General features: G+C 47.2%; 1 protein-coding gene across 1 annotated transcript in view; it reads right to left on the reverse strand.

The window, feature by feature from the left end:
* Positions 1 to 683, reverse strand: part of PTH2R (parathyroid hormone 2 receptor) — a 106,607-nt gene extending 105,924 nt beyond the window's left edge. Inside the window, exon 1 of the mRNA XM_015419381.1 lies at positions 621 to 683. Within this exon, the coding sequence (XP_015274867.1) occupies positions 621 to 683 (63 nt within the window). The remainder of the gene's footprint in view (positions 1 to 620) is intronic.
* Between the last annotated feature and the right edge of the window lie 14,396 nt (positions 684 to 15,079).

Genomic DNA, 15,079 nt, shown 5'->3' on the forward strand with positions numbered 1-15,079 from the left:
AAACCTGGTTCTCCCAGATTAGATTCCGTGCACTTAACCAAACTGGCTCTCAAGAACCTTTCGCTCTGGGGACAGGGGTTTTCAGGGATCCTATCTGCACTAACACCAGTTTCCCACAGACAGGAGGATGTTTGAAACGGTTGAAATGTGCAGTTCCATTAAAATGGTAATATGTGACTTCTGGTGTATTAGTAAGACCCTGCTATCAGAGAATTGCACATATTTTATTTTTAATTCATCCATTCATTCGACATTATTTATGCTCCATCTTTCTCGCTTGGCTTCAAGACAGATTATGCAGAGTTAGTCAATACAAACGACGGAGGGGACATTCAACCAGCAAAGCGATAACAATGAGGGTTGTAGAACCAATCAAGAGGCTAAAAACAGAACCAAAGTGAAGCATGGCCCCGGTTGCACGGAGCATTTGCCACGCTGAAGGCACGATGCTCCCGTGGAGTTTTATGGCGCAATCACACCGGAACATCTGGGAGGCGTAGTGCTCCCGTGGTGAACCCGTGGCATCCTGCCGAAGATGCGCAATAAAAAAGTACCTGGGACGACCTACTAGCAAATGGTTTGCCACGGGCTGCATGCGGATCCCCCCGGTGTGATTGCACTGGCACGCAGCTTTCTCCCCCGTCGTCCTGTTTGCCGCGGGTGCCAAAGGAGGAAGCCGCCATCGCGTCTGAACGCATAATCACGGATCAAACTGCGACGGCGCAAATAGGCACGCCTCCTCCCCACACCACTTGTTATCCGGCCCATGTGACCGGAGCCCATGTATTAACACAACCCATTAAATGATGCAAAATTTCATGGCAGGATCCTCGTTTCAACGAACTATACATAGATCAAGACAGGTAGCTGTGTTAGTCTGTCCGGAGAAGTAGAAAAGAGAAAGAGTCCAGGAGCACCTGAAAGACTAATAAAATGGGTGGCAGGGGGAGGAGCTCTTGTGAGTCTCTGTTCACTTCTTCAGATACTATGCATAGTAGTATAGACGACAGTCCCTAATAAATTTTCTAAGTAACTTTTTGAATCATTTAGGAAGAAGGAGGAGGAGGAGGAGGAGGAGATTGGATTTATACCCCACCCTTCACTACCCAAGGGAGTCTCAGAGCGGTTTACAAACTCCTTTCCCTTCCCCTCCCCACGACAGACACCCTGTGAGGTAAAAGAAGAAGAAGAAGAGATTGGATTTATACCCCGCCCTTCACTACCCAAGGGAGTCTCAGAGCAGCTTACAAACTCCTGTCCCTTCCCCTCCCCACAACAGACACCCGGTAGGTGGGGCTGAGAGAGCTCTGACAGAAACAGCTCTTTTTCAAGAACAGCTGTGCCAGAACTATGGCTTGCCCAAGGTCATCCAGCAGTTGCAAGTGGAGGAGTGGGGAATCAAACCCGGTTCTCCCAGATTAGAGTCCGCACACATAACCACGACACCAAACAGGTTCCTTGGTACATTTGATATAAGGAATCAGAATGGAAGGGATTTTTTTTGCCATCAAGTCGAAGGTGACTTGTATGACTTCGTTCTCATGGCCCTTTCTTACATGCCCAGGGAAATGCTGATTGCCACTTTGGGGTCAGGAAGCAATTTTTCTCCAGGCTGGTTTGGGTGGAGATCCTGGAGGGTTGGGTTTTTTTTGGTCATCTTCAGGGTGTGGAACAGGGGTCACTGGGTGTGTGTGTGTGGGAGGTATTTGTGAATTCCCTGCATTGTGCAAGGGGTTGGACTTAGATGACCCTAGAGGTCCCTTCCAACTCTTATTATTCTATGACCCCATAAGGTTTTCAAGGCAAGAGACATTCAGAGGTGGCTTGCCATTGCCTGCCTCTGTGTAGCAACCCAGGACTTCCTTGGTGGTCTCCCATCCAAGTACTGATGAAAGCTGACCCTGCTTAACTTCCGGGTTCTGCCAAGATCGGGCTGGCTTGGGTTATCACCGGTCAGGACAAGCCCTAGTCAAAGGGAATCAAGAATGTCATTCATCCACAGTGTAGAGTTCAAAACATCGCCTCGAGATTCATTCCTACGAAGCACACACTTCGAGATTTATTCCTGCATTTTTCCTCCACGCCCCAGTCTGTAGACAAGATCGACTGCTACTCTATCATTTCTATTTACTCTACAAAGCAGGATTCTGGTGTATTTTTTTAATGGCACCTCTGGAATTTTGATGGATAAATCATTTTACAATTAAGGGGAAGCAGGAGACACCTGAAAACTCACCTCTGTTTAGAGAACTGCTTCAACAAATACGGTTAGAATGCGGAGACTGGAAACTGTGTTTGGAACGTGGCTTTATGAACTCAATCAGCATGCCACCAAAAGGATGCAAAGAGATAATTTGCAACGCACGGATACAATTTGGGAACATGGACTAATCTCTGTTATGTACCGGAATCAAGAATATTAAGACACAAAACAGACCTTTTTCGCTTTTTTAGGAAGTTCGAATAAATGCCACTTTTTGGTTTTATCTATGAAGGCATTATGTAACACAATCTAGGTGCTAAAAACGCCAGTGTTGTGTGTTTTTCTTTCTTCTCCATGGACAGGCAAGCAAATTACCTATTAGCATACCTTTAGAAAGGCAAAGAAGATGAGGAATCCCTACCTGTGCCATAGCCACGAAACGACTGCTGACTACCAGGAATTCCAGCGCACGGAGCACCCTGTTTGCCATCGGAGATCTCTGGGTCGGGAAACCCTCTCTGTGCCTTGAGGCAGCTGCAAGCAAGGAAGCCAGGCAGAGATGTCGGAGAATCCAGCCGGTGGGTCTGTGTGCCTCTGCAACTCTCTGCAGTGAACTTCTCCTGAGGGGGAAAGGGAGAGAAGGCTGGAGCTCAGCAGAGAGGCAGACAGAAAGAGCCTCCCTCGATGCGATCTCGGCATCTGATGAACACAGGGTGGTGGCAGCGGCAGCAGCAGCTTCTCTCTTTCGTTCCACTTGCGCAGGAGTGAGATCGGAACCAGGGTGTGTTGCTTGCAGGGTGCATTTGCGGAGGGGCTCGGCACTCCTCCTGGGCCCTTCTGCAGCATCACAGACACCTGTCCTCAGGTTTTCTGGTCTGAGTAGGGTACCTTGGAGAGCATGGCTGGCGTCAGCATACCCAGAGTTGGGGCAGCGGCTGGGGCCCAAGTCTTAAGAATATAAGAAGAGCCCTGCTGGATCAGACCAGTGGTCCATATAGTCCAGCATCCTGTCTCACACAATCAGTTCCTCTGGAGAGCCAACAACAGGGTACGGAGGCCGAGGCCTTCGTAAGGACATAAGAAGAGCCCTGCTGGATCAGACCAGAGGTCCATTTAGTCCAGTATCCTGTTCCACACCGCGGCCAACCAGTTCCTCTAGAGGGCCAACAAGAGGGCTGTTTTTGGGCAGGAACGCACAGGAACAGAGTTCCGGCTGGCTCCCAAGTTGGCCATGCCCAGCAGGAACTCATTAGCATAATAGGCCACATCCAACAGCAGAAACTTATTAGGATTGGCTACATTAGGGGTGCGTGGCCTAAGGGGGTTCTTACTACCAAAAAAAGCCCTGTGTTTTGACAACAAACAAGGTGAACAGAATAAGAGGCAAATGGTGGGTGTGGCTGGATGACGTAACTTCTGGTAACATGGGGGTGTGGCCTAATATGTTCACAAGCTGTGTTGTCGGGGGTGTGGCCTGATATGCTAATGAGTTTCTGCTGTTGGGTGTTGCCTATTATGCTAATGAGTTCCTGCTGGGCTTTTTCTACCAAAAAAGCCCTGCAGAGCATCACTTGCCCCAGACTGAGAGTTCCTATCTACTGAGTTCCTATCTATCTACCTTTGCTCCATACATTTGTCCAATCTCCTCTTGAAGCTTGTAGCCACTGCCACCTCCTGTGGCAGTGAATTCCATGTGTTAATTACTCTTTGGGTGAAGAAGGACTTCTTTTTATCCGTTCTAACCCGACCGCTCAGCAATTTCATGGAGTGCCCATAAGTGAGAAAGGGAGAAAAGGACTTCTTTCTCAACCTGCTCTATCCCACGCACCATCTTATAAACCTCGATCATGTCACCCCTCAGTCGTCGTTTCTCTAAGCTAACAATATGGCCATCTAAGAAAGAGGTGTAAATCCTCCGCTACTCCCGACAACCTACTGGACAATTAATCTAAAATAAATAGCAGACAAAGCTGCCAGATGAACAGAAGTGAACCTAAACTACCTTAGGAATCTAGAACCGGGTGAAACAAAATTATTTGAAGACACCTGTGGCAAAGGAACTGTGGGCTCTCAAAGCCCTAAAGTGTTAGACACAACACTGAAATGCCCTTTCCTTGCCATAAAAGGGGACTGGCAAATATGGACTCGGGGGCATTGAGAGACTTCAAAGAAATAAAAAATAAGAGGAAACTGTCTCAGTTCGCGCCGATTCAGATGCCTTTAGAAGATGGCCCTTTCTGGACAGCTTGCTCCAGAGGATCCGAGGAGTCAAGCCTTAAGCGATGACGTTGCAGTCGCACGCATTCCCTCTGCACTGACTCCCCCCCCCAAGTTTATTTATTTGTGTATTCTGCATGCATTCTGCATCTACAAGCAAATCCCATATTCCCCCCCCCCAATTAATATGGAAACGTCATGTGATGTTGTGTGGGTGGTGTCCAAAGTTTTTAGAATTTATGCAATCATCCTGCTACAGTTAAAACTTTTTACTGCAAATCCAACCCCTCCCTCCCTCCCTCCCTCCCTCCCTCCCTCCCTCCCTCTGTGATTCTACAAAAAGAAAGGGAAAGGAGGGGGGAAACCCAGGCCCACACATAAAAGACTGACACATTTGGGAGCAGGGAGTCCCCTAGTCCTTTATATTTACTGATTCCTTCTTATGCTGTCTCTGGCTTTTTAAAAGTTCGCCTGAGCGGGAGGACACGTCCTCTTTTGTCTTTGGAGAAGGAGGGAAAGAAAACAGAACAGGGAGGGAGCAGCAACCTAAAGAGAGAGAGGCAGAAACAGGGGAGGGGCAGTGGGCAGCACTTAAATACCAGTAGAAACAATTCTAGTTTAGAAAGGATTCGCGATTTAAAAGTCAGTGAGAACAAGAAATCACTGCAAAAGAAGTTCTGATAGCTGCAGGGCAACAGTGTGCTGGAAGTGGTCTGAATGCAGATTCCTCACAGGGTTATTGAGCTCGTTTGTTATGAGGGCCGGATTTGACATAAATAAGACCTTGTTGGGGCAGGCCATGTGTGTCATAAAAGGTAATGCCAGGTAGCGGAGATATAAACTTTATAAAGGACACCGGCAAACACAATTAAAGATTTTTTTAAACTTTAAATAACACATTTCCAGTGAGTCTGACAACCCCATGTGAAACAAATGCAGAAGCAACAAAAAGCTCCGACAGAAACTGGAAGTGATAGCCGGAGGAATACAGAACGGAAGAATAGGATGCGCTCAGAAACCGAGGCAAAATAAGGATGCAGAAAGGGTCGGTGTTCATTGCTGAACTAATGGAGCGAAACAGAGGACTCCTCCCCTTCTGGCTGGCGAGAAAAGATGCTCAAGCTGTTTCTCCATCTGACCAGGACAGTATTATCTAATTCTTTTTTTCCTATTTATAACTTGATCAGTTATTTTAGTTTATTTTGCCTTGTCTGGAGCTCGTCAGTGAATTGTTTATCTCTTATGTGAGAAGCGAGAGGACTAATTAATTTGTGGAAGCTGCGCTTTGCTACTTCCCTCCTGAACTCTCAAAGTCTCCTTTTTAAAAAACATTTTTAACATTTTTTAAATATTTTAAACATAAAACTTTTAAAATGTTTTTCTATTTGAAGCAAGGGCTCTATGTTTGCTGCTGCTGTGGCTGTGCTCTGATCTTAAGCTGTAATAGCTTTTCTGTGGAGTGCGAAATGACTCAGCAGCCAAACAACTTCCCAGAGAGAGAGAAAAGGGCAGGGAAACGCCTTAGAGAACTTGAAGACAGGGAAGAATTGGTCTGTTTGCCTCTAATCAAGCAAACAAAAATTATGGAATTCTTCCCTGAGAAAAGAAAGGATGTATTTAATATCCCAGTTTCAAACTCCTTCTCCTTACTGGTAGAGAGGGACGATGATGACTTTATGATGAAGGAAGTCTGTGATAAACAGCTGCCTAATCGGGGTATAAATCCAATCTCTTCTTCTTCTTCTTCTCTTGTTTATTTCTTATGTGAGAAATGAGAGGACTAATTAATCTGTGGAAGCTGCGCTTTGCTCCTTCCCTCCTGAACTCTCAAAGTCTCCTGAAATGAACTTTTAAAATGTTTTTCTATTTGAAGCAAGGGCTCTTTCAGCTAAGTAAACTTTATGCTTGCTGCAGCTGCTGCTGTTTTCTGAGCTTATCTGTGAAGGCGTGAAACAGCAGAGGAAGACAGGGGGGGGGGGGGGGGAGGTACAAAACCTGAACTGACCAGAGGAAAAGCCAAGACTCAAACTTGACTCACTGGAAAATGGAAAGAGATGAGCCTCTGAGCACCTGAAAGGCTTCCGACACGCGTTGAAGGTGGGGGACACTCCACAATGGCACTCCCTGGTCTAGAACCCTGGGACAGAGTGAGTGGAGAGGCAAAAACCCGATCAAGCAAGAAATGGGCCCTGGCCTGTGAGAGAATCAGGTTCTTTATTCCAACCCACAAAAAAGATCCCCAAACCATCAATTTGAACATCCAAAGAGGGTTGCGTTCTTCACTTTGAAGAGAAAGAAAAGCAGAGAGACAGCTGCCTTCTGCGTCTCTCAAGGTAGAAAGAGGGCAATTTTGCAGTCAGTACGGTGTTGGCCCGGGGTACTTGAATGTGGTTTTGAGCTGCACTTTCCCCTCAGTGTTGAGAAAATGTGGAGCGAACGCCAGATGCAGAATTAGCCAGGATCTCCGAGGCCTGTGACTTCCAAGAAAAGAGAAGCACTAAACCCGTGTTCGTGGCGCTTTCAGTTCCTGCTCAGAATAAGAACAAGGGGAAATGAGAAGCTCATTAAGTCACTTCGGCAAAAGCCCAGTTGCTTACGAATTTAAATTTCAATGCAGGGGAAGTTAATGGCATCCAGAAGGACCACAGCCCCTCATCAGAGAGAAGAAAAGGAAATGGAACGCCAATTTGGGACGAGAAAAAAAGGGGAAAATTAGGAGCGAGTCTGCCCCTGCATTGACGCAACAAGCACAAGTTTTCCATTTTTCAGAGAAAGGCATACCACTGAAAAGGCCAAACTTGACCTGCCACATCCCACCACATAAATATTGCTATTAAAAAGAGCATTAACGGCAATGGGAACAAATTGTTCATCTTTGGTCAATGGTTATTCAAATATATGCTGACACCTAGTGTCGAATGCTTGCACTGCACCTTTTGTTTTTATTATGGGGCTTGATTAAGAGCTCGAAAACTTCCACGCTTTGCTGCATGCTTATTTTGATTGGTCCTAGCTCCTGCCAACCTAGCAGTCCGAAAGCAAGAAAGTGCAAGTAGATAAATAGGTACTGCTTCAGTGGGAAGGTAACAGCATTCAGTGCGCCTTGGTGTTTAGTCATGCTGGCCACATGACCACGGAAACATCTTCGGACAGCGCTGGCTCTTCGGCTTTGAAACGGAGATGAGCACCGCAACCCTAGAGTCGGATTCGACTGGCTTTCGAGCAAGGGAACCTTTACCTTTACCTAATAGAAGCAGACATCGCATCAGTTTTTCCATTCAAACAGCTACCAGCAACCTCTTAATCATGCTTCTTAGTCTTAATGCTCAGATATCTTCATATTATGTTGTCTATTTTTAGGCTGTTTGTCCTCCAAGAAGTTGTTACTCTGGGCAACAAACGTTTTGGCAATTATTGCTGTTTTGGAAGCCTAGGATTGACCTCCTACCTGTCACTGGCTGGGGTGCCAGTCAAAGGGAGTCCAGAACAGGCCAAGGTCAGGAGTCAAGAAGTCAGTGCAAAGTCCAAAAAGCCAAGCCGGGGTCAGGAGCCAGGAACACAGAGCCAAGTCCAAAGCCACTGGATCCAAAGGTCTAGGTGCAAGAGCCAAGCTGGAGTGGATGCTAGCAGCATGAAACTGACTTGTTGCTTCCACAAAGGGTACTGCCCAGAGTGTGGAGTTAAATGCTGCTACCAATTATCCAGCTGCACGATCGGCCAGGCTTCTGTTAGAACTCTGGGCTGGCTGAGCGTCTCCCTTGTAGCCTGGCCTCTCTTCGCCTGCTTGCTAAGTTTGGCTGCAGTCGCTCCATTAAACAAGTCACACATGTGGGTGAGTCAGGAGGACTTTCAGCTTGCAGTTCTTCCTTATGACCTGGGCCAGGTGTGAAGACTGCTGTTGCAGGCACTTGCCAGCTATCCTCCTCTGCTGCTTCAGAGGGGCCAGCTGTGGTTTTTGCAGGCTTTGTCAGCTCATCCTCATCACTACCCATGACACTACCCTTAACTGGATGAATCTTTGAAGCTTGTATTTCACGATTCCCCATGAAGAAGCTGGTGGCTGGTGAAACAGGCATGATAGCTGGCCTGTTGGAGTCATGTTTGTGAGCTTTGTGGAAGCACAGCATAGAAAATAAGTCGGCTGACAACCTCCATCGCTTCCAGTTTTCAACAAGGTCAAATCATAGCAAGGACATTTGATGGTTGGAATATGTGGGACTTGCTTAAAATCATGACTTGACACAATGGCGGTTTTCATTCCATCAAAATCAAGTAGGGTATTGCTTAGGCAGTAGAATTGCACTGTTCTAAATGATTCGCAATCACTGCAGATGGTGACTGCAGCCATGAAATTAAAAGATGTCTGCTCCTTGGGAGGAAAGCGATGGCAAACCTAGACAGCATAATAAAAAGCAGAGGCATCACCCTGCCAACAAAAGTCCATATGGTCAAAGCCTAAGTAGAGACTGCAGGTGGGTGGGGGGATGGAAAGCTGAAGTCAGAAGGGCAGATAATGGTAGGTTGATGGTTGGCTGGGAAGGAGATAGGGTTGCCAACTACTTGTTGGGAAATTCCTGGGGATTTGAGGAGCGGAGCCTGGAGACGGTGGGGTTTGAGGAGGGGTGGGACCTCAGAAAGGTACCATAGTCTCCACCCTCCAAACCAGCCATTTCCTCCTGGGGAACCATTGTTGCCAATCTCCAGATGAGGGCTGAAGATCACTCAGTATTACAACTGCTCTCCAGATGGCAGAGATCAGTTCTTCTGGAGAAAATGGTGGACTCTGTGTCATTATACCCTGCTGAGGTCCCCCCCCCCGCCTCCCCATGACAGCAAGTGTGACATAGCAGTTAGCATTTCAGAACAAGGTCTGCCAGACCCAGGTTCTTCCTGTGGAAGCCGATTGGATGATTTCTGACCACTCAAAGACTTTCAGTCTAACCTACCTCACAGGAACAAATTGTTGCTAAATATGAAGTAGTTGAGAACAAAATGGCAGAGTTTGGTGGCAAAGTCAGCTTTGGCGTTGTCATGTTCCTTATGGCTTGTCATCCATATTTGTGTGGGATGTTGGTGTACAGAGATTCCATATCCATGGTGGCTAGAATAGTATTCTCCAAAAAGCTGTTCAAAGGCTGTATTTTCCTCAGAAAATCTCTGGTGTCATGTACATAACTAGGAGCACATAACCATGGACTCTGTTCTAAAACCCTATGCCGTCAATGCTCCTAGTTGCTCAGTTACTTATGCATCTTGACTCTAATAAGCCCTTCCTAGCAACACCCTCTTTACCCACTACTTATATGTGATGGTTGGTAACTTCGGTTTCAATGTATCAGATGAAGTGTGTGCGCATATAAAAGCTTATACCCAGCATAAAGCTTTGTTGGTCTTAAAGGTGCCACTGAACTTTGTTCTGATTGTAAATTAGCTGAGCTATTCAAAGTCTTAAAAGATAATGCTGTTAAAGTGCTGCACTCAATTTGCTAGCAAATTTGAAAAACACAACAGCGGCCACAGGATTGGAAAAGGTCAGTATACATTCCAATTCCAAAGAAGGGTAATGCCAAGGAGTGTTCAAACTATCGCACAATTGCACTCATTTCACATGCTAGCAAGGTCACGCTAAAGATCCTACAAGCTAGGCTTCAGCAGTACGTGGATAGAGAACTGCCAGAAGTACAAGCTGGGTTTCGAAGAGGTAGAGGAACTAGAGATCAAATTGCCAACGCTCGCTGGATTATGGAGAAAGCAAGAGAGTACCAGAAAAGCATCTACTTCTGCTTCATTGACTATGCTAAAGCCTTTGATTGTGTGGATCACAACAAACTATGGCAAGCCCTTAAAGAGATGGGAGTACCAGACCACCTCATATGTCTCTTGAGAAACCTGTATAAGGGTCAAGAAGCGACAGTTAGAACAGGATAGAACAACTGATTGGTTTAGCATAGGATTGGTTTAGCATAGGAAAAGGAGTACGACAAGGATGTATATTGTCCCCTTGCTTATTTAATTGATATGCAGAGTACATCATGCGAAATGCTAGCCTGGATGATTCAGAAGCCGGAATTAAGATTGCTGGGAAAAACATCAACAACTTCAGATATGCAGACGATACCACTCTAATGGCAGAAAGTGAAGAGGACCTAAAGAGCCTCTTGCAACAAGTAAAAGAGGAGAGCCCAAAGGTTGGCTTGAAACTCAACATCAAAAAAACTAAGATCATGGCATCCGGTCCCATCACCCCTTCTCAAATAGAAGGAGAAGTCATGGTAGCAATGACAGACTGCAGCCATGAAATTAAAAGACTCCTGCTCCTTGGGAGGAAAGCGATGGAAAACCGTAACAGCATAATAAAAAGTAGAGACATCACCCTGCCAACAAAAGTCCGCATGGTCAAAGCAATGGTATTCCCAGTAGTCATGTATGGCTGCGAGAGTTGGACTATAAGGAAGGCTGAGCACCAAAGAACAGATTCTTTTGAATTATGGTGCTGGAGAAGACTCTTGAGAGTACCTTGGACTGCAAGGAGATCAAATTAGTCAATCCTAAAAGAAATCAACCCTGACTGTTCCCTGGAAGGTCAGAGACTGAAGCTGAAGCTCAAAGACTTTGGCCACCAAATGAGAAGGGAGCACTCACTGGAGAAGACCCTGAGGCTGGGAAAGACTGAAGGTCAAAGAAGACGGGGACGGCAAAGGATGAGATGGTTAGACAGTGTCACAGATGCAACGAACATGAAATTAAGCAAACTCCGGATGACGATGGAAGACAGGAGGGCCTGGCGTGATATGGTCCATGGGGTTGCGAAGAGTCTGACTCGACTGTGCTACTGAACAATAAGTTTTTTAAAACATATGTGTGTAAGTGTGTCTGTACCCTGAAGGCATGGCAACCTCTGGTGACTGACCCCTACTGGGGGCCTGGAGGGTATTCAGAGAGGTGGCTGAATAAAGCCTGCCCCTGCCTCCCCTGGTATTCCATGGAGGTCTCCCATCCAAGTACTTGCCAGAGTCTGCTTCCGAGATGTGGTGAGATCGGGCTTGCCTGGACTATCCAGGTCAGGGCGTAAAATTGTTTTTGATGTTTGAATCTCTGTGTAAGAAGAAATATTGAAGCAAATTCAAAACAAATAGACATGTATCCAGACACATAAACTTCAAATGGGAGACCAAGTGTGCTTTGAAACCAAAGTCTTCAACAGGACTCTAACTCAATATTTATACGTTTTATCACACAAAATCAAGACCTGCTCTGTCAGCATCAAATCCTCATGAATAGTTTACAGGGTCCTTCAAAGCTCGAGGAACACAGAACACCTTTTGACAGCCACAGAGCAATCCAAGAAAATGAGCATCTACCAACTATGGATGAATCATCAAAACCATGCCTTTCTTGTGTTACGTTAGAAGTTCCTTTTCAATAACCTACAAAAGTCAATTACACAGGAATTAGAGCATTACCTCTAATTAGAGCATCAACATCTTAACTTCTGAACACGGCCCTTGACACAATCGGGCTGGAGTTATTCGTTTACACTGCCTGACTGACCAAGGAAGTCCTTCTTCACGCAAAGTGGTGATGGCTACAAGCATAAAGAACTTCAAAGGGGGACTGGGTAAACATATGAAGCAGAGGTCCACCAGTGACTTGGGGCTACCAAGGTATAGGTGGAACACTAGGTCTGGGGCAGGGATGCTCTGTCTTCTTGGTGCTTGGCGGGCAATGGGGGGAGGCTTCTGGAGTTCTGGCCCCACTGGTGGATCTCCTGATGGCCCCTGGGTCTTGGCCACTGTGTGACACAGAGTGTGGACTGGATGGGCCATTGCCTGATTCAATATGGCTTCTCTTATGCCTGGGGCAAGTGATGCCCTGTATTCTTGGTGCTTGGGGAGGGAAACAGTGGGAGGGCTTCTGGAGTTCTGGCCCTGCTGGTGGACCTCCTGATGGCACCTGGTATTTTTGGCCACTGTGTGACACAGAGTGTTGGACTGGATGGGCCATCAGCCTGATCCAACATTGGCGTTTCTTATGTTCTTATGTCTGGGACAAGTGATGCTCTGTATTCTTGGTGCTGGGGGGGGGGGCAACAGTGGGAGGGCTTCTAGTGACCTGGCCCCACTGGTAGACCTCCTGATGGCCCCTGGTATTTCTGGCCACTGTGTGACACAGAGTGTTGGACTGGGTGGGCCATCGGCCTGATCCAACATTGGCGTCTCTTATGCTCTTGTGTTCTTAATCACAACCAGTGCCATAACCAAATCAGCTAGGTCACTGCAACTGGAAGTTTCCCACTCTTTCTCTTCCTCCATTTTTTCCACCTTTTCTCCCCACCCATTTCCCACAATCTCTCACCGGCTTTCACCACTTTCCTTCCCGCTCTGTGGTTTTCTTTCTGCTTTCTCTGAGACTGTCACGTTCATTGCCCCGGCTTGCCATCTTCACTCTGTTCGCTGTCTCTTCACAGCCTTCTCTCCCATTTTTCTCTCCACCCCTCTTCCACTCCCTTGCTCCTCACAGCCCTTTCTTCTCTTTCACCCATTTCCAGCCTTCCTTTCTTCCCACCACGTTCTCCTCTTTCTTTTCCCATTTCCTCTCACCCTCCCCCCCCCCGTTCTACCCTTTCTCCATATTCTCCCACTCGTATTCCCAGGCCTCAGTCCTATCCTCCCACATTTCCAATCACATTCTCTTCCCACCACTTTTCCTATCCCAGGCCCCGGTAAAAGGTGCTAAAAAACCCTGGGGGGGGGGGGGCTGTTTGCCCCGGAGCAAAATAAAGCGCAGTAACCCGATCACACGGTCCCTCGAGTCTCCGTGCTTCGGATGTTAGCTGGCGATCACACAGCGATGCTGCAGTGTGGCAAAGAAGCAGTGCGGCGCAGCACTGCTTTCAGTTTCGTGTTTGTGCGCATGCACTTAGGAAAAACATCCAGTTTGCGACAGGACATGGACGGGCGCCAGATGTCACGAGATACTAGCGCTCCCGCGATCAGACGCCCGCCTGTGCTGTGTGTTTTCCGGATACTAGTGCACTTTCCTTGGTATTTTTTAACTCTGCATCTTTGACGGGATGCCACGGGTTGGCCACGGGTGCGCTACGCTTCCCAGATGTTGCGGTGTGATCGCGCCCCGAAAATCTGCCCGACATTCGTTCCTTTTGCGCGGCAAATTCTCCGTGTGACCAGGGCCCCACCTCATTTTTCACAGTCTCCTACCAGATTTTCTCCACTTTCTCTCCCACCCCATTTGTCAGTTTATCATCTGAGCTTTGTCATCTTTTCCCATTTCCCACTTTTCTCCTTAGCCCATTCTCCACTATAGGAGAAGAAGAGGAGGAGGAGGAGGAAGAGGAGATTGGCTTTATACCCCACCCTTCACACAGGATCTCAAAGTGGCTTACAGTCTCCTTTCTGTTCCCCTACCCTACCCCTGTGAAGTAGGTGGGGCTGAGAGAGCTCTTTCGAGGACTGCTCGTGAGAGAACAGCTCTGAGAGAACTTGTGACTGACCCAAGGTCACACCGGCAGCTGCATGTGGAGGAGTGGGGAATCAAACCCGGTTCTCCCAGATTAGAGTATGCTGCTCTTAACTACTACACCAAACTGGCTCTCAGTTTTTCCTGTTTCCCGCCCTGTCTCTCTTTTCTCACTTTGCCTCTCCGCCAATTTCGGATTTTCTCTTCCTAGCCCTTTTTTCTCCCCCTCCCTCCTTTTTTACTCTCTGTCTCTTTCCTGTGATTTCTATAAATTCTCTATCCCTCCTCCAGTTTTCCACCCTCTCTCTCTCTTCTTGGACCTTTCTCCTTTTCTTCTGCGTTCCACTCTGTCTCTCTTCCAGCCTAATTCTCCACTTTCCTTCCAGCTATTTCCTACTCACCTTCTCCCTATATATCTTCCCACACCCATCCTCGATTTCTTCTCCCTCGTGACAGACACAGCCAAGTCCACCCCCCTTTTCAGTATCAACCACCCCCTCCCTTTTTATTCTATTGATCTGGAGTCAAAGCCAGAAATGATCGATCAGGACCCTTGGAACACTGGGAGGGTGAAGGAGAGTGAGGAGCAGAGATTGAAAGAGCCATTTAACAGAGAGTTTTGTGTTAGAGGGGGTTGAGAGGACCCTCACACAGGTTAGGGGTCTCGCTGTGTCCCCAGTCCCTTGTGGAGAAAGTGGGCAGTTTAGTGTGGTGGACTGGAGTGGCACCCACTGGTTTCTGGATCTCACGAGTAGTCTTTCTGTGTGATTGGGAAGTTGCAGGGCATGCTGAGGTCTGTGTTTTAAAAAGGTGCTAGTGGTTATCTGGTAACCTGAGAGGAATGAGAGAGTAACCTGAGAGGAATGTTCAAGTTCTTAATGAGTTGGGTCTGGGTTCTCTCAGAAAAACCCCCATGGCCTTCAGCCTGAACAGAATGAGGTGAAAAGGAGAGGTGGAGCTAAACTGAGCAGAGGGTGTACTCCTTAAGACTGTATTTCCTTTCTTTGGCTTGCTGCTAATTCCCCCATGGTTAGGTGTAGGGGGAGCCAGTGGGTTAGACACACTATTCTTTTCTCTCCTTCACCCCCCCCCCCCCCCATTAACCAATCTAGGCCCTGTCATTTCTGGGGAGAAAGTGTCCTTACACATGTTACGTTTAATGGCATTCAGAAACATTGGGAG

Source organism: Gekko japonicus, unplaced genomic scaffold, assembly GCF_001447785.1.
Source record: "Gekko japonicus isolate JY-2015 unplaced genomic scaffold, Gekko_japonicus_V1.1 scaffold430, whole genome shotgun sequence".
Lineage (NCBI taxonomy): Eukaryota > Metazoa > Chordata > Lepidosauria > Squamata > Gekkonidae > Gekko > Gekko japonicus.